At 36.9% G+C, this 22,248-nt stretch overlaps 1 protein-coding gene across 1 annotated transcript; it reads left to right on the top strand.

Moving 5' to 3' along the window:
* The first annotated feature begins 1,161 nt into the window (after positions 1-1,161).
* On the top strand, positions 1,162-2,180 carry LOC131646437 (ribonuclease 1-like). Its single transcript, XM_058916467.1, has 3 exons — positions 1,162-1,345; positions 1,444-1,599; positions 1,687-2,180. Exons 1-3 carry the CDS (start codon positions 1,241-1,243, stop codon positions 2,110-2,112), a joined length of 687 nt encoding a protein of 228 aa, XP_058772450.1. The 5' UTR covers positions 1,162-1,240; the 3' UTR covers positions 2,113-2,180.
* The last annotated feature ends 20,068 nt before the right edge of the window (positions 2,181-22,248 follow it).

The raw sequence follows: 22,248 nt of genomic DNA on the forward strand, positions 1-22,248 counted from the left end.
CAACTATTTTCATAAATTACAGGGATTAGGAGTGGGATTAGGCCAGACCAACTAACAGGGGTCTACGGCCTAACCTACACATGATCAGGTCTAGGCCAGACTTTCTTTTAAAAAGAAAATGCCTAGTCTTTTTTATAAGCCTATTTAGCTAAAAAGGCTAAACCACATGCCATATAAAAAATCTTTTAAGTCTATCAGGCCGACCTAATTAATTAAACATGAATAATATTATTAATATTATATTGTATTTTATACTTTAAATTAAAATATAAAAATAAATATTAGTTATCTTGAAGAAATTGAAAAAATAAGATGATAAAAATCTTATAAACAATGTCATAAATTGCTTTCATAAGTTCTTTCAAACAAATAGTATGACAAATCGTATCTTAGTAGGTAAACTCAAATAATTCAACACAAACAAACATTTAGTCTAATTGATCTTTTATGTTGGTCTATATAAACTATAGTTGAATGACCTTACAAATGTTTAAATGAAATAAATTTTTAAATAAGCTAATAGGTCAATCAGACCTTTAAAATGTCAGACCCAGGAAAAAAAATAGGCCTACAATAGGCTACATACCAGATTTAGGCTTTGAAATTTTTAGCAGGTCAGATTCAGGTTTAGCCTAGCCTAACTCAGCCCAACCTATTTTCACCCTTTCGATAAACTGAAACCAAGTTAAAAATTGTTTTCATATACACTGGCAAATAGTTTAAAAGCGACATAAAACTAGAAAAATTTAGTAAAATCTCGTTGAAGCCTTAATGATTATAAATTATTTTAGATGATTCAAACATTTGATTATTTTGGGACCAATATACTGTTTTGGTTTGGTTTTGGCCATAACTCCAAACAAGAACCAAGAGTTACAAACAAATTTCGATTGGCACACGCCATTCTACCGTCCAGTATGAAAGCAGTTACTAAAGAGAGGAAACCACAGAAGTTGCGTTTACACATTAGTTACTCCAAAAGAAGCACCGACATGTCACATTCATAAGTTGCGTTTACACATGAAATTGGAAACCACACAATTATTATTGCATGATAAGCATATCCCATAATCCCATTACGATACTCCACCTTTTTGGTTTATTATTACTTTCAATATTTTTTGACTCTTCAGTTTTTTCCTATAAATACATGAACCCATTCATCCATTTCATAATTGTCACACTCACTCAAAACTATAAAAACCTCACTAACTCTTCTAAGAATCACGTCAATAGAAATATGGAGTCCAAAGGGTCAATTTTAGTTAAGCTTCTCTTGCTTCTTCAGTTATCAGTTCTATGTGTTTCACAACAAGATTTTGATTTCTTCTACTTTGTTCAACAGGTAACTTATAATTCATTTCAATCATCATCAACATAAGTTTAGTTACTGCTTACATTCGAATTAGTAATATGTTTTTTTTTTTTTTTTTGCATTTGCAGTGGCCAGGATCATTTTGTGATTCACAGAAGAGTTGCTGCTACCCAACAAGTGGAAAACCTGCTGCTGATTTTAGTATTCATGGTTTATGGCCTAATTACAAAGATGGTACTTATCCATCTAACTGTGATCCCAACAGCCCTTTTGATCAATCTCAGGTACTTTTTCATTCTTCACCAATTGCATTTTTATATCATGTTTTCATTCTACTAACTAACTTGTGTTGGTGCATATGATTATTACAGATATCGGATCTCAAAAGCAGTTTACTAAAGAACTGGCCCACACTAGCCTGCCCAAGTGGAAATGGAATTCAGTTTTGGACTCATGAGTGGGAGAAGCACGGAACTTGCTCAGAATCAAGCCTTAAACAACATGATTATTTTGAAACAACTCTCAACTTGAAACAAAAATCAAACCTCCTTGATGCTCTTACAAGTGCTGGAATACAAGCTGATGGAGGTTCTTACAGCTTGAGCAGTATCAAAGGAGCAATAGAAAAGGGAGTTGGGTTTGCTCCATTCATTGAATGCAATGTGGATTCATCTCGTAAGAGTCAGTTATACCAAGTTTACTTGTGCGTCGACACTTCTGGATCAAACTTCATTGACTGTCCGGTTTTCCCTAATGGCAAATCATGTGGATCTAATGTTGAGTTCCCATCGTTTTAAATATCAGTCTCTATACAATACTGTATTTTCAAGTTTATTTATCATCTTTGTTTAAACCTTTTTCTTCCCATGTATGCAGTTATTGTGTTATTGAATTTGAATTTGAATTTTTTTTTTTTTTTTGTGTAAGCAAGATTTCAATTAAACGGAGAACTAAATGTTCTCAATATCTGATTACACAGAAAACGGGAAAAACCCACCAAAAAAAGAAATTACAAACCAATTAGATTTACGATAGGAATAACAACGGATCCTTGTTAAACTCGTAAAAACTACAAATGGGATGAGTAATTTCTCCAATAAAAGACCATTTCCATATCATAGATTTAATCTTCCATAACGTATTATTCACATCCCAACCTTCGTTACGAAAACATATCCCGTTCCTAGTAATCCAAAGAATCCACATTGTGGCTAACCACAAAACGCCTAATTTACCCTCTTTCACTTTTTTCTTTTTACAAAAAGAATACCATTCCATGAAACTCATTTTGCACTCTTCTTCCATGACCCTCCAAGGCTTCCCAATCCAACAAGAGATATCCCTCCACACCTCCTCCATACCTTTACAATTCAAGAAGGAGTGTTCACGGTTTTCCGGAACTATACCACAAAAAACACACTTTAAATTATCTTGAGACAAAACTATACCTCTAACCAAAAGTAAATCCTTAAAAGGAAGTCTATTCACAAAAAACCTCCAACCAAAAGCTTTGATTTTAAAAGGGACACCCAACTTCCATATTAGAGACAAAACCTCATTGAACTTCTCAAAAGGCCCGCACGGAATTCACTTACTAACAAAATGCCTATAGCAAGAAGCCACGGAGAAAATACCGTCCACCGAGAACTTCCAATAAACCTCATCCTTCCCTACCAAAAAAGGACCGAACCCCTCAATAGAATTCCGGAAAGAATCCCACTTCGATCTCAAAGAAAGACTTGAAATTTGATTATCCCAAATGCCGCAATTTCCCCATTCCCAAATGCCATTATGCCACCCTCCCATACCCGCCACAGACACTTTTTTCAAACTCGAGAAAGAAAATAGTTCCGGATACTCATCTTTCAAGCTCTTGCCATTCCTCCACTTAGCCTCCCAAAAAGGAGTAGTAAACCCATTACCCAATTTAAAAACACAATGGGCGGAGAAAGGGTCCTCCCCCACCTTACCACCAATAGAAAGAAAATCTTTCCACCAAATAGAATAAGACGAAGAAGAAGAAGAAGAAAGAGAATAATAAGGAGAAGAGTGCAAAGAAAACATACCTCCACAAAAGCTTTGCATGGTAACATCACCATAACGGGCTTTCAACAAATTAAACCAAAGCGAGTTCTCACCCTTTAGAATTCTCCACCTCCATTTGCTAAGGAGAGCCAAATTAAAATCCGAGATATTCTTTATGGCAAGACCACCATACTCAACCGGAAGACAAACTTTCCGCCAACTAACCCAATGAATACGCCTTTTGTTATCCTCCACCGAGCCACCCCAAAGAAAGTTACTTTGTAAACTAGAAATCTCCTTTACAACCCTTAAAGGCATCTTATAAAAAGACATGGTGAAAATGGCAAGAGATCCAAGAATAGATCTTAAAAGAGTAATTCGACCTCCCAAACTAAGGAAACGGTTCTTCCAACCCGCAAGACGCTTCTTCATTTTTGATAAAAGAGGTACCCAAGAGGCGTATTTCCTTGGATTACATCCAATATTAATCCCAAGAAAAAGAAACGAATCCTCCTCTATTTTACAAGAAAGAACATATGCGGCGGCTTCTAAAAAGTTGCCCGTAACATTTAATCCGATCAACTTACTTTTATGGTAATTGATCCCAAGCCCCGATACCATCTCAAAAGCCTTCAAAACCACTTTAATAGCCCAAACTTGATTCCAACTTCCTTCACCAACTAACAATGTGTCATCCGCAAATTGGAGGATATCTACCCCACAATTCCCATTGATATCCACACCTTTGAAAACACCATTTCCAACCGAATTCCGAACTAGACCCGTAAGACCCTCGGCGATAATAACAAAAAGAAAAGGAGATAAAGGATCGCCTTGAATTTGAATGCTATATAAAATATAAATGAGATGATGCATATATTTATCACTTTTAGATTTTAAATGAAGATGTTATATTCAAAAACAGTTGTTTTGTTTTTTATAATTCAATGTGATGAACTAGTCTTGTGTTTTTGGCTCCTAAAAAATATTACAACATCTAATTTCTAAGATATGTTTTCTATAATTCTTTGAAGAGAATTAAGATTTTAAATTACAATTGGACACACTACAATGGACATTGCAGTGTTAAATAATTTTAGGCTTACTCACAAAAGTATCTAATATCAGACTGCCTTCAAATTATTTCATCTTTTGAAATTCAGAACTTTAATTTTATTGTTAAGCTGTGATACACTGAATGATACTAATTAATTATTTAATTTCTAATAAATAAAGAATCTGGCTTAACTCATCTTGGCAGTATATCTATTTTGACTAAAGTTAATGCAATCTATTGTGACTAAATGCAATTTTAACTGATCGTTAGTTGGTTTAGTGGTGATTGACGCTAAAATTGGTAGTGAGAACTGAGAACCACGATTCGATCCCCTGCAACTTCAATCGGGAGGGGGCTGGAACCACTTGATGTCAGAACTAATCCCCGAACTGGACTAAATTGGTGGTGATAAACCAAAAAAAAAGTTAATGCAATTATGCACATTTTGTCTCAAACTGAGTCCATTACAAGTAATGCACATTTTGTCTAGCATCCCTATAGAAAGATCACACTTCTCTATCTATCCTGTGATTGCTACAATTTAAATTCTTTTTGTGACTAATATTTTTCCCAGTCATCAAACTTGAAGTAGGATATCCAGTTATCATCTTCCATGTCTTCTTCTTAGATATCTTAAGTAGTGTTATCAGTTAAATTGACACTCTCATTTGTGATTAGGCTCTGAGTAGCTTCATCTACTTTAGAGTCATCGTTCTCTTCAATTCTTTGCTTCTTATGAAGAGTTGTTGGTGGTTCCTCCTCTTCTTGTATTAACTTACTCATTTTTTAAGTTAGAGTTCTTGAAATGTGTTCTTCTTATAATATGAAGATCTTGATTTATAAGTGTGTTTAACATAACATATTTTGTTTAACCAATCGGTCTTTGAAAACAAGATGGTTTGGTAGTCCTTTTTCAACCACTATTCCTTGGTTCATGTGTCTATGCCCTAGTTGTAGAAATCAGTTTGACTGTACAAAGAAGAAACATTTTTTTTGGACATAATCTGATTGGATACCATGAATTAAAATTGATTCTTTATCATATTTACTCAGAATTATCTTTTCCCATATATTTATTGAATTGTACTGAGGATTTTGTGAATATGCTTTGACAAAAAAGGGATTAATATTTCCAATAATAGAAAAGGGAAATGCATGCAAAAAAAAAATTCAGATACAATACATTGAAGAGAATATTTGAAACATTTGGCCTTAAAGAAGTTTTCCCAACCGTAATCCTCCAAATCATTATCATCTGAATTAAAATAAACACCATCTTTATCTGATTCAGAAGAGTCTTCTTCTGTGGGGGTCTATCTCTTCTTGGACTTTTTATTCTTTGATGCCTATGGTGCTTCCTTAGGCTTGAAAGCCTCAGGAGCTGGGCTTGCTTCAAGAGGCTTGATCACTTCTTGTTTCTACTCAGTACAATACAACACTACTTTGGTCTCCTTGATCATAATAGTCTCATAATTAACAGAAGTTTTAGAGCTTTTAGAAGTACTCATTTTTGGTTTAAAAGAAGGTGAAAAATGATTTGTGTGGTTTGCAACTGAGAAGGTATGCTCTTATAATGGCCCAACTGAAAGATTAATCATGATTGCGTGTTAAAGTATTTAAGGTTTAAACACCAAGTGCGATTAGCACATGTGTAATACGGTGAACTGACTTTTTTAATCGGAATGTCGCGGATAGCAAGAGTCGCCACCGACTTTTATTTTATCCAAACAAATTCAGAAAGGCTAAAAGAAACAGAAAAAAGACCTTTTAAAGAAATCTAAGTTCGGGGGGTAATTTATGCAAAGGGAAGGTGTAAGGCACCCTTTGCATCCATGGTTTTCCATGGGCTCTTAATTGCTTTGCTTGCTCGTTTTCAGAAAATGTAGATGAAAGAGGAAAAAATGGACTTTAGCTCGTAAATGAGCGTAGCCAGCTTTTGAAGAATTTTGAGAAAGAATATAGAAAATAGAGCATGGCAAGGCAATTAGGGGCAATTACCTTAAACTCAGATGATAGGTCTCTTTTTAGCCTTTCAGAATGAAAGGGTCAATCCTTGCCATAAGAGGGCAGGAAGCCTTTCGTTTGGAGGTAGAAGGGTCATCGAATTATCATTCGCTCAAAGACTGACCCATGCCATAAAGAGGCAGGTAGTCTAAGAGGAAGGATCAGAATAGCCTTTTTTCGTAGGCAACCAGAGGATACCTCAGCCTTTTTCGTAGGCAACTTCCAAGGGTCGAGGTCATGTTAGTGTATCGAAGGCAGCATCGTTAGGGACCATGACCTTTAATCGAGGCAACATGGCTGAGGTATCCTCGTATTCGAGGGACTGGCTATTCTGCACAAAACACAAGGCAACAAGGCAACAGGCAACAAGGCAACAGAGAGGTTACCCAAAAGTGTGCGTGTGTGCACCAATCACGTGATTATATTCAAATATATTATCTTGTAACTTTAGTGATTCTATGTTCAATTCAAAGGTTGCACTCCCTAGGATTACTAACCATGCATTTAAATAATATAATCAAACAGATATGGGGGGAGGGAAATTGTAACCAGCGGATCCCTTAATAGGGTTTGACATAAGTAATAATAATAAAAACAAAGATTTAGGGTTCAGGGTTACCAATGATGTAGCTTTGGCATTTGACGAACCCTGAAAAAGGAAAAATGGCAAACAAAGGAGGGTGAGTGCATTATCAGGTTCGAAGGCGAACTTTATTAACCATAAAAATAGAATAATGAAATTAAAAGTAAAATAGAGAAAGGAAACTTAGCTTGGCATTTACTCTGACAGGGTTGATGGGCAAAGGTTTGCCTGAAGCATTGACTCTGACCATTGAGAACTGAAAGAAGAACCAACAAGGCGTGAGTGTATAGGCAGTTCATTGATATTTAATAACAAACCATAATTATAAAAATAGGGAAGATAAACAAAGAGAATAAAATAATAAGGGTTGAATCGGGACTTAGCTTTCGAATTCGACATGGCGCATCGTTGGAGTGAACCATGTTGGTAACCCTGAAAAGGCAAGGCACAAAAGAAAAGAAAATATTTTAGTGTATTAGAATATTCTCCACAAACCCTAATCAAAGGCATGGTTTAAATAAGAAAACACGAATGATTTAATTAATTATTGGTCTCGCGACCTAATTAATTAAATCGAGAATAAGAAAATAGTTTAATTAAGCGAAAAATATATTTTTTTCTTATGAATTTTTGTGAATGGAAATAAAGTAAATATGATTTTTTAACTCCTCTAATTAAGATAAGTAAATATGCAATATTAAGAAAATAATTTAAATAAAATAAATATTATTAATGTTTATTTATAAATAAATATAAAAAAAGAAAAGTTTTCTTTTAGAAAATAAACACCATTTTTATAAACAAGAAAACATAAATATAAATATATAAAAAGAATATGTAATTAAATAAAATAAGAAAACAAAGAAAATAAAAAAAAATTGAAAAAGGAACTTAGCTTGCTTGATCAGGTGTGTGGTGCCTCTGATGGTCCATGATGCACTCTCGCTACCCAGGGCGTTGGATCCAAAGCGCTGTGGAGCTGATGGCTGGATCTTGAGGGTACACAACAAACCCTTGTGGATGAGATTCATGGGAACCTGCAAAGGAAAATATTGAAAAAAAATAATATGTTGGCCAGGGATCGAACCCCCAACCTTTATATGAACTGCGTGTTCCAACAACCACTCCAGCTAGCTGCTTCAGTTGCATATCCTACGCGCGCTAGAACACATAAGAGAAACATCTGGATCCACACAAAAAAAAGTGCGCGAAGTTTGAACCAACGAATAACGCTTAGACACATTATCATCTTCTTCAACCAAAAGGCAAAAACCTGCAACATATTAGCTACGATTTGGCTACGATGGCGTTTGTAGCCAATATACCTGCGACAACAGAAAATCTCATACGAACAATATAAATTCATCGCGACCATACCAGCATGTTCGTCCAACATCACTGAACATGATGAGCTTCGTTATTCATCCTGATTTTACCTATATTGGAAAACCCTAAATCGAGAGTTCTCAACCTAACAATGGCGTTTTCCTTAGAAAGGCATAATAATGCAATTAATTATCCGGAAACGCTCAGAACATCAAAACAAACACATATATGCAATTGTATTTCAATATGGATGCTTGTATCATGCTATACGAATGAGAGAAAAGGAAGGCAAACCGTGAGCAATAGCGAGCGATTCTGTGTGCTTCAAAGTGAGATGATGATTGGGAATGCTTCCTTGATGCCTTGGGAGAGTGTTGGAATCGCAACGAACTCTTGAAGAGGCCTCAAACTCAAAATTCAATCTTGAATTTTTGTGAACTTTTGGACTCGGATTGGAGACTTCTAGGGCTGCCAATTCGTCCCCCTTGTACTCAGGATATGTTTGGTATTTATAGGAGATGGATTAGGGTAACAAAACTGAACCAAATCCCTTGTGAATCTTTGATTTGCAATTGAAAAAATTTGATTGAGAATTAGTTATGAAACTTGCTAATTTTGGCTAAAATTGATTCAATCTCCTCTCAATCACTTATGCACGAATTTGATTTGAATTTGGAGAATATATGATGATTAATGATGGTTGAAATTATATCTTTTTGTAAAATATTTGATTTTTCTAATTTATATGATTTTAATTCTTTTTTAATTAGAATAAAAATCAAAATAAATCACATAAATCATATATTTTCGTGGGAAGAGAGATCTTGGGATTTGGATAACTTGTGAATAAGGATTGAATCAAAATCTCTTGGGCCCATTTGCAAAATAATTCAAGTTTCTTCACATTTTTCCTTCCAAAATAGGCCAACTTTGACAAGGTGTATCTCCCTCAATTTTTGAGGTATGGAAGTGTTCTAGGACTTCTAAGAAACCTCAGAGAGTCCTCTAACCAGTGTCCTTGGTCTCACATCAAAATTCTTCTCCATTCTCATTTTATGTCCTTTTGAAAAAAGTGTCTTTTTGTTGACTTTTGAAAAGGACCTATAATGTTTTAGCCCATATCTCTCAAATGAAGCATTTTTGGACTTGGCATGTGAGAGGCAAAGTTGTAGAGAATCAAATTTCCTTCCAAATGAGCTTTGGACGGAAAATTTTGGATGTTCCATGTGAGAGTTATGGCTGGTCAAAGTTCAGTTGACTTTTCCTACATAAAACCCTAATTTAGAAACTTCTTGATTTGTTGATTTTTGTTCTTTCCTTGATGAACCATGATCCATTTTTGATCAAATGGTGAATGATACTTCAATATGAGGATCTTGACAAAAAATCAGGAGTTTTGACTTTACTTTGACCACAGTTGACTTTTAGGTCAAGATGGTCGACTGTTGATTTTCTGAACAATTGAGTGTCCAATTCTTTGAGATTAGCCTTGATACTTGTCATAGAGATAGTGTGAAATGTATTGAGCCATATGAGATGCTTTGGAGCCATTGATTCACTGATTTTCCTTTGAATAAGTCAAACCCTAGTTTCAGAGCCCTTGTATAGGCGAGTGTGTCTTGGAGCTTTGAACCTTGATTTTGAATTTGTATAAGAGAAATAATATGGGCAAATTTTGGGGTATGACAGCTGCCCCTGTTCAATTATCTTAAACCTGAAGATGTAGAGTGGATTGTATGCCAGTCGGTATCTGAAGGTGAAAGATGATTGAACACTAGAATACCCAGGAATTTGCCCTAGCTGAAGTAGGGACTTTTGTCGGAGATGGGCTTAAAGATGCCATCCAGATGTTGAGACTGAAGTGTTTGAGAAGTAGTTGTTTAGAGATGGGCTTAAAGATGCCATCTGACTTGATAAGCTCGAGAGTTAGAATGTGTCATACGTTAGACTGTTTCTAGTTTGCATCCGTAGATGTCTGGAAGGTCGTGCGTTAGGCTGAAGATAAATCGTGCGTTAGACTAATCTTGATTGCATCCTCAGATGTCTGGAAAAACCGTGCGTTAGGTCGGAGAATAAGTCGTGCGTCAGACTATTCAGATTGCATCCGTAGATGTCTGGAAAACCGTGCGTTAGGTCGAAGAATAAATCGTGCGTTAGACTATCTTCAATTGCATCCTCAGATGTCTGGAAAACCGTGCGTTAGGTTGATGGATAAGTCGTGCGTTAGACTACCCAATTTGCATCCGTAGATGTCTGGAAGACCGTGCGTTAGGTCGAAGAATAAATCGTGCGTTAGACTATTCTTGATTGCATCCTCAGATGTCTGGAAAACCGTGCGTTAGGTTGATGGATAAGTCGTGCGTTAGACTAATCCAATTGCATCCTCAGATGTCTGGAAAACCGTGCGTTAGGTTGATGGATAAGTCGTGCGTTAGACTACCCAATTTGCATCCGCAGATGTCTGGAGTGCCGTGCGTTAGGCTTTGAATAAGATTCGAATCTTTGTAATGTACCTGTCAGATAATATTCACTTGGTAACAATGTCAGTTTTATGCAATGTTTATGATGTATGTAATGAATGAGATGGAGTTCTCAAAAATAAATGGGGCGCTTTGTATGTTATGTATGAATTATAAATGCATGCAAGGCATGAATATGCATGTGATGTATATGATGTATGGATATGATTTATGTTGCTCGAAGCATCTTGATTGAGAAGATAAATCTCTGTGTCATTGTGAGTTTGATGTTTTGATCTTTTCTTGGAGATGCTCAGCTGGGGATTTATGATTTCTTGCTTGGGGATGATCAGTAACTTGATGTACCCTGTTTGGGGATTTAGAGATATTAATAAACCATGTTTGGAGAAAAGAGGAAGGACGGGGAATCAGTATTGTTGAAGATGTAAACTCTGTTGGGGAGTCATGTCTTTGTCGGGACGAGAACGTTTGAAGATGTCTTCTTAATGATTACTCTGCGGGGAGGTGGTTTTGTGAACCTGGCTCTGTGGGGAGACATGGGTGTCTTGAAAGTTGCCCCCAGTATTGTAGTAAATTACTACTCGATTCAGGACACGCCAATGAGTATTGATCAAGATGTTGAACTGGACTTGCATAGATTTGCCCCAGTTAGCAGGAACTTTGGAAAGATTCGCCTCGCGAGGATTTTATGAGATGTGCACTATGGGCGACATGCCCCTAGTACTTAGCATGATGCCCCTGACTGATCGGGACATAGCTTGAAACCCACTTGGGATGCACGCCTTTGGCTGTTTGGCATTTTGAGAGACTCTCGGAGTCTTGACTTGATTGCCCCAGATCGATTGGGAAATAGTTTGGAACCCCCTTGGGATATACGCCTCTGATTGTTTGGCATTTGAAAGATTCTTGGGATCTTGACTTGATTGCCCCAGATTGATTGGGCACAGCGTGCCATGCCCCTTGTATACGTAGAGACATTGCTTCTCGGAGTAATCTTGTCTGTCGGGATAACTTTCAGTCATTAGTTGTACCCTGTGCAAGTTCTTTCTGATGCTAACATTTGAAATTATGTAGCAGAATACGTTTAATAATGAATTCATGAGATGCAATGCATACGTTTGTCTTGATTTTTTTGTTGAAAAACATTAAAACAGGAGATGCAAAAGTGTGATGTTTGTAAAAACGTGATATTTGTAACAATGTGATGTTTGTAAAAACTTGATATCAACTCAGCATTAGTGGTAAACCTTAAGGAGTCGGGATACCTTTGTTGTGTCAGTATGCTTTCGAACTAACCATGCTTCAATTAGGACTTTCAAGGGTTGTAACGTGGCTTGGTTCACGGTTTAAGAAACAAAAGATAAAGGCTCAAAATTTATTTGTACCCATCCCAATCTTCGTGATGTTCTTCGATCCTATGCTCAGTTAATTCGACTTATGCATTCATGTTCCAAGAGACTTTTGTACCTTCGATAATGACGATAGTTCGTAAGCAATGAGAACTTTTGAGATGACAGTCACTTCTTCCTTTTGGTAGTCACAACTTTGAGTCGTGCCGGAATTTATTGACTTCTCTTTTTTCATCTTTTCGATATCCCTAACTTTTGCCTGAACTGTCTTTTTTGATCTTACAGTCAGCGGGATGCCTTGATTTTTTGCCTAAGTCATCTTTTGATTTTTGATTTAGCAGGCTTTTCTTTGTATATATGTTTTTCATTTTTTCTTTTTGAAAGATATTGACTGCCTTGCTTAACAATTGATGAAACATCTTTGGCTTTTGATTGACATCTCCAACACTTCTTTGATGTGTGCGGATGAACGCTTGTGATTGAAACCTTTGTTGAAAGGTGTACTGAATGATTCTCTTAAAATAGAATGCAAAGCCAAATTAACTGAGAACTACCCTGCCCCAGGTTAAAAATGCGGTTTTTTCGTACAAAAAGAAAACATCTACTCCTTAGGCTCAAAGGGGTTGACGAGGGTTTATCATCCTTATATCTCCACTATTTAGGAATTGAAACAATGTCTGTACATCGTTAGCATAGTCTGTTCAAAAGCATACTGTGTGAGGTTGCGGTATCGTCTTCGTCATCCTCCCTTGAAAGGTTTACAGCTTAGCAGGAGTTGAGTATCACAAAACATATGCAGAATAGAGACAAAATTTAAAAAGAGTGATAACGAAATAATTTATTCAAGACAAACATGTGCAATGCACTGATGATGATTTATTAAAACAGATAATGTCTATCATAATTTGAATGTTTAAACAAACAGAATAGAAATTGCAAATAAAAGTAAAGCTAATGATTAAAAGTTCGTCCGCTTGGACATTAATCAGTCTTGTCGTGGTTATGCCTGGGAGTAGTGATCACTACAGGAGTCTTGGGATGAGGGAATTCAATTTCACCAGCATCGATCATATCTTGGATCTTGTTCTTTAATGGCTAACAATCATCCGTATCATGTCCAGGGCTATTGGAGTGATATGCGCACCTCGCATTGGGCTTATAGCTAGGAGCGGAAGTGTTGGGCTTCACAGGAGGATCCCTCACCGTAATCAAGTTTGCTTTCAACAAATGTTGTAATGCCTGAGCCAGTGACATGTTGATCTTTGTGAACTGACGCTTAGGTGCATCTGACTTGTGTCCTTGTTGTGGAACTTGTGTAGAGATTAGGATTGTCCCCACAGATTGGCTGTGTTCATTGCGACCTTATTCTTCAATAGCCAGCAATCATTAGTGTCATGTCCAATGTTGTCGGAGTGATAAGCACATCTTGCATTAGGATTATACTGATGAGACAAAGTGTTAGGATTCTGAGGAGGATCCCTCAAAGTAATTAGCCCTTTCTTCAGCATCTGTTGCAACGCTTCATCCAAAGTCATGTTGATCTTTGTGAATTGTCTTTTAGGCGCGCTATGCTTACGTTGTGGTTGTGATGCTGGTATAGAGATCAGAACTCCCCCAATCTGTTGGTTGCTTTTATCTCGACCTTTCTGGTTGTGCACAGCATTAGCCATGTAGGGCTTCTCAAGTGAGTTGAAGTCGATGATCTTGTCGTCAATTAAGTCTTGATTCTTGTGCTTCAATTGCCAACAATCTTCTGTATCATGACCAGGACTATTCGAATGATAAGCACATCTCGCATGGTACTTATACCCAGGAGTGGGGTTGGTAGGAAATGAATATGAAGGCAATAGAGTTATCAAGTTCTGATTGAGCAGTTGTTGCAGAGCTTGAGACAGCGGCATGTGTAGTGGAGCAAATGATCGCTTAGGTTTGGATTTCCGACTATCTTCACTACCTTGAAGCTTATGTTGATCCTTCTCCTTCTCGATCAGAAGTGCCTTTAATTCTTCTTGCCCCTTGGCCAAGTGCAAGATTATTTCTCGGAACTGGTTGTTCTGAGCTTGGAGATTCCTGACAGATTGTTCGAGATCCATCTTTCTTACTGAAATAAACAGCGGAAAGATGAGGCATTTGTTTTTATGAAACCTGTAATGTGATGTTTATGAATGATATGATTATGAATATGCAACGATCTCAAGGATTTAAAGGCCTTTTAACACATTAAAAAAAAGAATAGAAACAAACAAATTTTAATTAGGAAACAATGTATTATATGTTTTTGAAGTTACATCAAAGATACTAGGAATAATAACTATAATATAATAAAAGAGATCAATCTTCAAGTCGGCGTTTCCTCTTCAATCTTCGGATTTCTTCTTTATGGGCTTTAACCATCTCATTCTTTTCTTGGATAAGCCTATCAATCTCTTGTTCCCATGATTGTATCTGATCAGGCGAGATGAAGTCTTCAATCTTCCACTTGCGAGAGAAATAATCAAGCATACTATCTCGTTCTTTAGCATTAGCCACTAATACTGCTTTTTCAGCCTCAACCTCTTGTAGACGCTTCTCAAGATCAGCCTTTTCTTGTCTTAAGTGAGCAACGGTGGCAGCAAGGTCTTCGTTCGGAGCGGGTACATAAGGCTCCAATTCTACACGGACATCTGGAGGAGTAATCCTTGGAACTATAGGCGTGTCAGATGGATATGGTATCCCAAAGTCAACAACTCGATCGTAAATCCATTTAAAATAGAGATCCGAAGGAGTATAGTTTCTCAATCCCAAATCTCTGATGCCCACTTTTTTTACCTCATACCAAGCTTTAATGAAACGACTCCTTTTTCCAGTTGTGTCAGAACCATAGTCAAAACTTTCCGCACTAAGATATATGGAACGTGGTCTATCTTTCAAAGCAAAACCAAACTGATGTCGAGCGAGGATAGGATTATAAGTGATTCCCCCTCGGGTGCCAAGAAGAGGCACATTAGGAAATTCTCCACATCGATCAAATAACTGGACACCTTCGAACTTTTTTGGATACCAGATGATGTCATCGTAAGAAAGCTTCATAATTCTCTGAATCCAAGTCAAACCCTCTTCATTCTTTATTACTGATCGAGGCAAGTGCGAAATAAACCACTTGTGTAGAAGAGGAATGCATCCTAAAACACAACCTTGTCTTTTTGTAACTCTGGCGTTGATGGAGTGCAACAAATCACCAAGTAAAGTAGGAACAGGATTCTTGCTAAGGAAAATCTTGATAGCGGCCTTATCAACAACTTTGTCGCAACGATGAAATAAAACTTGTCCATATATCAGCAGAGTTATAACACTTTCCAAGGCATCCATGCTTAGAGCTTTAGCAAAGATCTTGGCCTTCTCATGTAAGAAATCCACAGGTATTCCGGAGTAGTCTTTTCTGTTGATCCAAACTTCATTAATTTCTGTCCTTGGCAAATGTAAAGCCACAGCAATATCTTCCAACTTAGGACCTCCTTCTTCACCAGTGTAAGGAATCTGATCAGGTATGGGAATGTCCATTATATGAGAAAATTCTTCCAAGGTAGGTACCAACTGAAAGTCTCTATAGGTAAAATAATGAAGAAGAGGATCATAGAATTGCATCATAGAATTGAGGAGAGCTTCATCTACTTTGACTCGCACTAAATTTATCAATTTGTTGAGAGACTCGGAAAGAATGAGAGAACCAATAATATCATCACATAGGAGCTTCAGTGCAGTAGGTACTTTCTTGAAGTGGAGGAAGAAAGGCTTGCGGATTAGAATTCCCATATTTAAACAACCTACAAAACAAATTATGGTTAAAAGACCTTTTTCTCCTTGAGATGGGTTAGCCATGTCATGAATGCATGTATGCATGATGCATCACAGAAAAACAAATCCACACAAATCACACAATTTTTGGCTTAAGGCTTGCATGGAGTTTGATCAGGTGTCCTTCCCAAGGGCATTTCTATGGATAAGGAAATTTCAGCAACAGGTTCTACAAGTTATCCAGAATTGTCAGCCCTTCTAAAGCACCCTCGGACATGATGCATTTGCACCATGCAATGATACTTTGAGAAAGAACCTATCTGAATTGTAGCATCGGGTAGCGACTAGCCCTTAACATTTGTCAAGGGTAGTCCCCCCACTACGTTCCTAAAGGCCAGGATGGGTTAAAGGTAACTAAAGGTCCTTGAGCTCCGGCGCACCCACAGACACATACATAGACCCCCCTCATTTGAGAAAGGTGTGCATATGCTATGGAGTCCTAACTCAAGTGTGAACTTCATATTGACTCATCTCCCACATATGTGAAAGAGGTCTCCATGACTATGCCACTCCTAATCTTAAGTGTTCTTGAATCCGGGAATAGGATTCGTCCTTCATTTAATTCCCAAAACGCCCCTGAAAAATAAAACAAACAGAGCAAACAATAGAAAACATTTAAGTGAATCCTAAACTTTTAAGGTAACCCCTCTTTTTAATCGAAAAATCCCCAGCAGAGTCGCCAGTTCTGTAATACGGTGAACTGACTTTTTTAATCGGAATGTCGCGGATAGCAAGAGTCGCCACCGACTTTTATTTTATCCAAACAAATTCAGAAAGGCTAAAAGAAACAGAAAAAAACCTTTTAAAGAAATCTAAGTTCGGGGGGTAATTTATGCAAAGGGAAGGTGTAAGGCACCCTTTGCATCCATGGTTTTCCATGGGCTCTTAATTGCTTTGCTTGCTCGTTTTCAGAAAATGTAGATGAAAGAGGAAAAAATGGACTTTAGCTCGTAAATGAGCGTAGCCAGCTTTTGAAGAATTTTGAGAAAGAATATAGAAAATAGAGCATGGCAAGGCAATTAGGGGCAATTACCTTAAACTCAGATGATAGGTCTCTTTTTAGCCTTTCAGAATGAAAGGGTCAATCCTTGCCATAAGAGGGCAGGAAGCCTTTCGTTTGGAGGTAGAAGGGTCATCGAATTATCATTCGCTCAAAGACTGACCCATGCCATAAAGAGGCAGGTAGTCTAAGAGGAAGGATCAGAATAGCCTTTTTTCGTAGGCAACCAGAGGATACCTCAGCCTTTTTCGTAGGCAACTTCCGAGGGTCGAGGTCATGTTAGTGTATCGAAGGCAGCATCATTAGGGACCATGACCTTTAATCGAGGCAACATGGCTGAGGTATCCTCGTATTCGAGGGACTGGCTATTCTGCACAAAACACAAGGCAACAAGGCAACAGGCAACAAGGCAACAGAGAGGTTACCCAAAAGTGTGCGTGTGTGCACCAATCACGTGATTATATTCAAATATATTATCTTGTAACTTTAGTGATTCTATGTTCAATTCAAAGGTTGCACTCCCTAGGATTACTAACCATGCATTTAAATAATATAATCAAACAGATATGGGGGGAGGGAAATTGTAACCAGCGGATCCCTTAATAGGGTTTGACATAAGTAATAATAATAAAAACAAAGATTTAGGGTTCAGGGTTACCAATGATGTAGCTTTGGCATTTGACGAACCCTGAAAAAGGAAAAATGGCAAACAAAGGAGGGTGAGTGCATTATCAGGTTCGAAGGCGAACTTTATTAACCATAAAAATAGAATAATGAAATTAAAAGTAAAATAGAGAAAGGACACTTAGCTTGGCATTTACTCTGACAGGGTTGATGGGCAAAGGTTTGCCTGAAGCATTGACTCTGACCATTGAGAACTGAAAGAAGAACCAACAAGGCGTGAGTGTATAGGCAGTTCATTGATATTTAATAACAAACCATAATTATAAAAATAGGGAAGATAAACAAAGAGAATAAAATAATAAGGGTTGAATCGGGACTTAGCTTTCGAATTCGACATGGCACATCGTTGGAGTGAACCATGTTGGTAACCCTGAAAAGGCAAGGCACAAAAGAAAAGAAAATATTTTAGTGTATTAGAATATTCTCCACAAACCCTAATCAAAGGCATGGTTTAAATAAGAAAACACGAATGATTTAATTAATTATTGGTCTCGCGACCTAATTAATTAAATCGAGAATAAGAAAAAAGTTTAATTAAGCGAAAAGTATATTTTTTTTTATGAATTTTTGTGAATGGAAATAAAGTAAATATGATTTTTTAACTCCTCTAATTAAGATAAGTAAATATGCAATATTAAGAAAATAATTTAAATAAAATAAATATTATTAATGTTTATTTATAAATTAATATAAAAAAAGAAAAGTTTTCTTTTAGAAAATAAACACCATTTTTATAAACAAGAAAACATAAATATAAATATATAAAAAGAATATGTAATTAAATAAAATAAGAAAATAAAGAAAATAAAAAAAATTGAAAAAGGAACTTAGCTTGCTTGATCAGGTGTGTGGTGCCTCTGATGGTCCATGATGCACTCTCGCTACCCAGGGCGTTGGATCCAAAGCGCTGTGGAGCTGATGGCTGGATCTTGAGGGTACACAACAAACCCTTGTGGATGAGATTCATGGGAACCTGCAAAGGAAAATATTGAAAAAAAATAATATGTTGGCCAGGGATCGAACCCCCAACCTTTATATGAACTGCGTGTTCCAACAACCACTCCAGCTAGCTGCTTCAGTTGCATATCCTACGCGCGCTAGAACACATAAGAGAAACATCTGGATCCACACAAAAAAAACGCGCGAAGTTTGAACCAACGAATAGCGCTTAGACACATTATCATCTTCTTCAACCAAAAGGCAAAAACTTGCAACATATTAGCTACAATTTGGCTACGATGGCGTTTGTAGCCAATATACCTGCGACAACAGAAAATCTCATACGAACAATATAAATTCATCGCGACCATACCAGCATGTTCGTCCAACATCACTGAACATGATGAGCTTCGTTATTCATCCTGATTTTACCTATATTGGAAAACCCTAAATCGAGAGTTCTCAACCTAACAATGGCGTTTTCCTTAGAAAGGCATAATAATGCAATTAATTATCCGGAAACGCTCAGAACATCAAAACAAACACATATATGCAATTGTATTTCAATATGGATGCTTGTATCATGCTATACGAATGAGAGAAAAGGAAGGCAAACCGTGAGCAATAGCGAGCGATTCTGTGTGCTTCAAAGTGAGATGATGATTGGGAATGCTTCCTTGATGCCTTGGGAGAGTGTTGGAATCGCAACGAACTCTTGAAGAGGCCTCAAACTCAAAATTCAATCTTGAATTTTTGTGAACTTTTGGACTCGGATTAAAGACTTCTAGGGCTGCCAATTCGTCCCCCTTGTACTCAGGATATGTTTGGTATTTATAGGAGATGGATTAGGGTAACAAACTGAACCAAATCCCTTGTGAATCTTTGATTTGCAATTGAGAAAATTTGATTGAGAATTAGTTATGAAACTTGCTAATTTTGGCTAAAATTGATTCAATCTCCTCTCAATCACTTATGCACGAATTTGATTTGAATTTGGAGAATATATGATGATTAATGATGGTTGAAATTATATCTTTTTGTAAAATATTTGATTTTTCTAATTTATATGATTTTAATTCTTTTTTAATTAGAATAAAAATCAAAATAAATCACATAAATCATATATTTTCGTGGGAAGAGAGATCTTGGGATTTGGATAACTTGTGAATAAGGATTGAATCAAAATCTCTTGGGCCCATTTGCAAAATAATTCAAGTTTCTTCACATTTTTCCTTCCAAAATAGGCCAACTTTGACAAAGTGTATCTCCCTCAATTTTTGAGGTATGGAAGTGTTCTAGGACTTCTTAGAAACCTCAGAGAGTCCTCTAACCAGTGTCCTTGGTCTCACATCAAAATTCTTCTCCATTCTCATTTTATGTCCTTTTGAAAAAAGTGTCTTTTTGTTGACTTTTGAAAAGGACCTATAATGTTTTAGCCCATATCTCTCAAATGAAGCATTTTTGGACTTGGCATGTGAGAGGCAAAGTTGTAGAGAATCAAATTTCCTTCCAAATGAGCTTTGGACGGAAAATTTTGGATGTTCCATGTGAGAGTTATGGCTGGTCAAAGTTCAGTTGACTTTTCCTACATAAAACCCTAATTTAGAAACTTCTTGATTTGTTGATTTTTGTTCTTTCCTTGATGAACCATGATCCATTTTTGATCAAATGGTGAATGATACTTCAATATGAGGATCTTGACAAAAAATCAGGAGTTTTGACTTTACTTTGACCACAGTTGACTTTTAGGTCAAGATGGTCGACTGTTGATTTTCTGAACAATTGAGTGTCCAATTCTTTGAGATTAGCCTTGATACTTGTCATAGAGATAGTGTGAAATGTATTGAGCCATATGAGATGCTTTGGAGCCATTGATTCACTGATTTTCCTTTGAATAAGTCAAACCCTAGTTTCAGAGCCCTTGTATAGGCGAGTGTGTCTTGGAGCTTTGAACCTTGATTTTGAATTTGTATAAGAGAAATAATATGGGCAAATTTTGGGGTATGACAGCTGCCCCTGTTCAATTATCTTAAACCTGAAGATGTAGAGTGGATTGTATGCCAGTCGGTATCTGAAGGTGAAAGATGATTGAACACTAGAATACCCAGGAATTTGCCCTAGCTGAAGTAGGGACTTTTGTCGGAGATGGGCTTAAAGATGCCATCCAGATGTTGAGACTGAAGTGTTTGAGAAGTAGTTGTTTAGAGATGGGCTTAAAGATGCCATCTGACTTGATAAGCTCGAGAGTTAGAATGTGTCATACGTTAGACTGTTTCTAGTTTGCATCCGTAGATGTCTGGAAGGTCGTGCGTTAGGCTGAAGATAAATCGTGCGTTAGACTAATCTTGATTGCATCCTCAGATGTCTGGAAAAACCGTGCGTTAGGTCGGAGAATAAGTCGTGCGTCAGACTATTCAGATTGCATCCGTAGATGTCTGGAAAACCGTGCGTTAGGTCGAAGAATAAATCGTGCGTTAGACTATCTTCAATTGCATCCTCAGATGTCTGGAAAACCGTGCGTTAGGTTGATGGATAAGTCGTGCGTTAGACTACCCAATTTGCATCCGTAGATGTCTGGAAGACCGTGCGTTAGGTCGAAGAATAAATCGTGCATTAGACTATTCTTGATTGCATCCTCAGATGTCTGGAAAACCGTGCGTTAGGTTGATGGATAAGTCGTGCGTTAGACTAATCCAATTGCATCCTCAGATGTCTGGAAAACCGTGCGTTAGGTTGATGGATAAGTCGTGCGTTAGACTACCCAATTTATGGGACATGTTTAGATTTGATTATTTGGTGAGGCCAAAATAGCCAGTAAACTAATGAATGAGTGATTCTACCTTGAAGAAATGTGTTGAAGGCAACTGTCTAAGAATTGAGTTCATGTAAAAGAATTGTATTCTTATTGAGCTAATGGAAAGTAATTGTATTTTTTTAAGAAAAAATTCATTTGGTGTTCTTGATTTTACGGAAGAAGATGAAGAATATTTTAAAAATTCCAGAAAATTTCTTTTAGTGATTGGTTTTTCTATTGATAAGTCGGTCACAAAAGTTGAAAGTTACATGTCACTTGCTACGTCAGCAAAAACTAACGCCTTTATTGATATTTAGATTGAAAGAATTAAAGTGATCCAATTTGTAGATTTAAGGCATCAAAATGGTCTTTTTAAAAGTTAAATGACTAAATTATACTCTGAGTCAAAGATAAAGGACAAAAAAAGAGTATTTAGCCAAACAAAATTCGTACATGCCGCAGAGAGCTCGACCAACTCTTTCTTGCAAAATTCCCACTTTTGTTTTAATCTTTCTTCCAACTTCTTATCATAGAGCACGCCCATATCTTTCTTTTGTATTCCTGCTCTTGTGCTAATTTTTCTTCAAACCTCTAATTACAGTGCTCGTTAATATCTTTTCTTTTGGGATTTCAGCTCACATTCTAATATTTCTTCTAACTTCTCATCAACGAGCTCATCCATCTCTTTCTTGCTGAAATCTTTACTCCTTCTAGATGTTTCGAAGTATAATCTTAGGTTGATGCCTTGTCCAACACCACAAATATGTCCACTGATCGGAAAAATAGCAAGTGCACTATTTTTACGAAGTAGTAATAAAAGGTTAAAAACCAAGTATCGATCTCGAGGACTGCGTTGGA

This window comes from Vicia villosa, linkage group LG2 (assembly GCF_029867415.1).
Source record: "Vicia villosa cultivar HV-30 ecotype Madison, WI linkage group LG2, Vvil1.0, whole genome shotgun sequence".
In the NCBI taxonomy this organism is placed as follows: domain Eukaryota; kingdom Viridiplantae; phylum Streptophyta; class Magnoliopsida; order Fabales; family Fabaceae; genus Vicia; species Vicia villosa.

Excerpts from the sequence above, each read along its gene's own strand:
- LOC131646437 (XM_058916467.1), top strand. The coding sequence starts at position 1,241 with ATGGAGTCCAAAGGGTCAATTTTAGTTAAGCTTCTCTTGCTTCTTCAG. Across the intron at positions 1,346-1,443 it reads TCTTCTACTTTGTTCAACAG|TGGCCAGGATCATTTTGTGA; the intron begins GTAACTTATAAT and ends TTGCATTTGCAG. Across the intron at positions 1,600-1,686 it reads GCCCTTTTGATCAATCTCAG|ATATCGGATCTCAAAAGCAG; the intron begins GTACTTTTTCAT and ends TGATTATTACAG.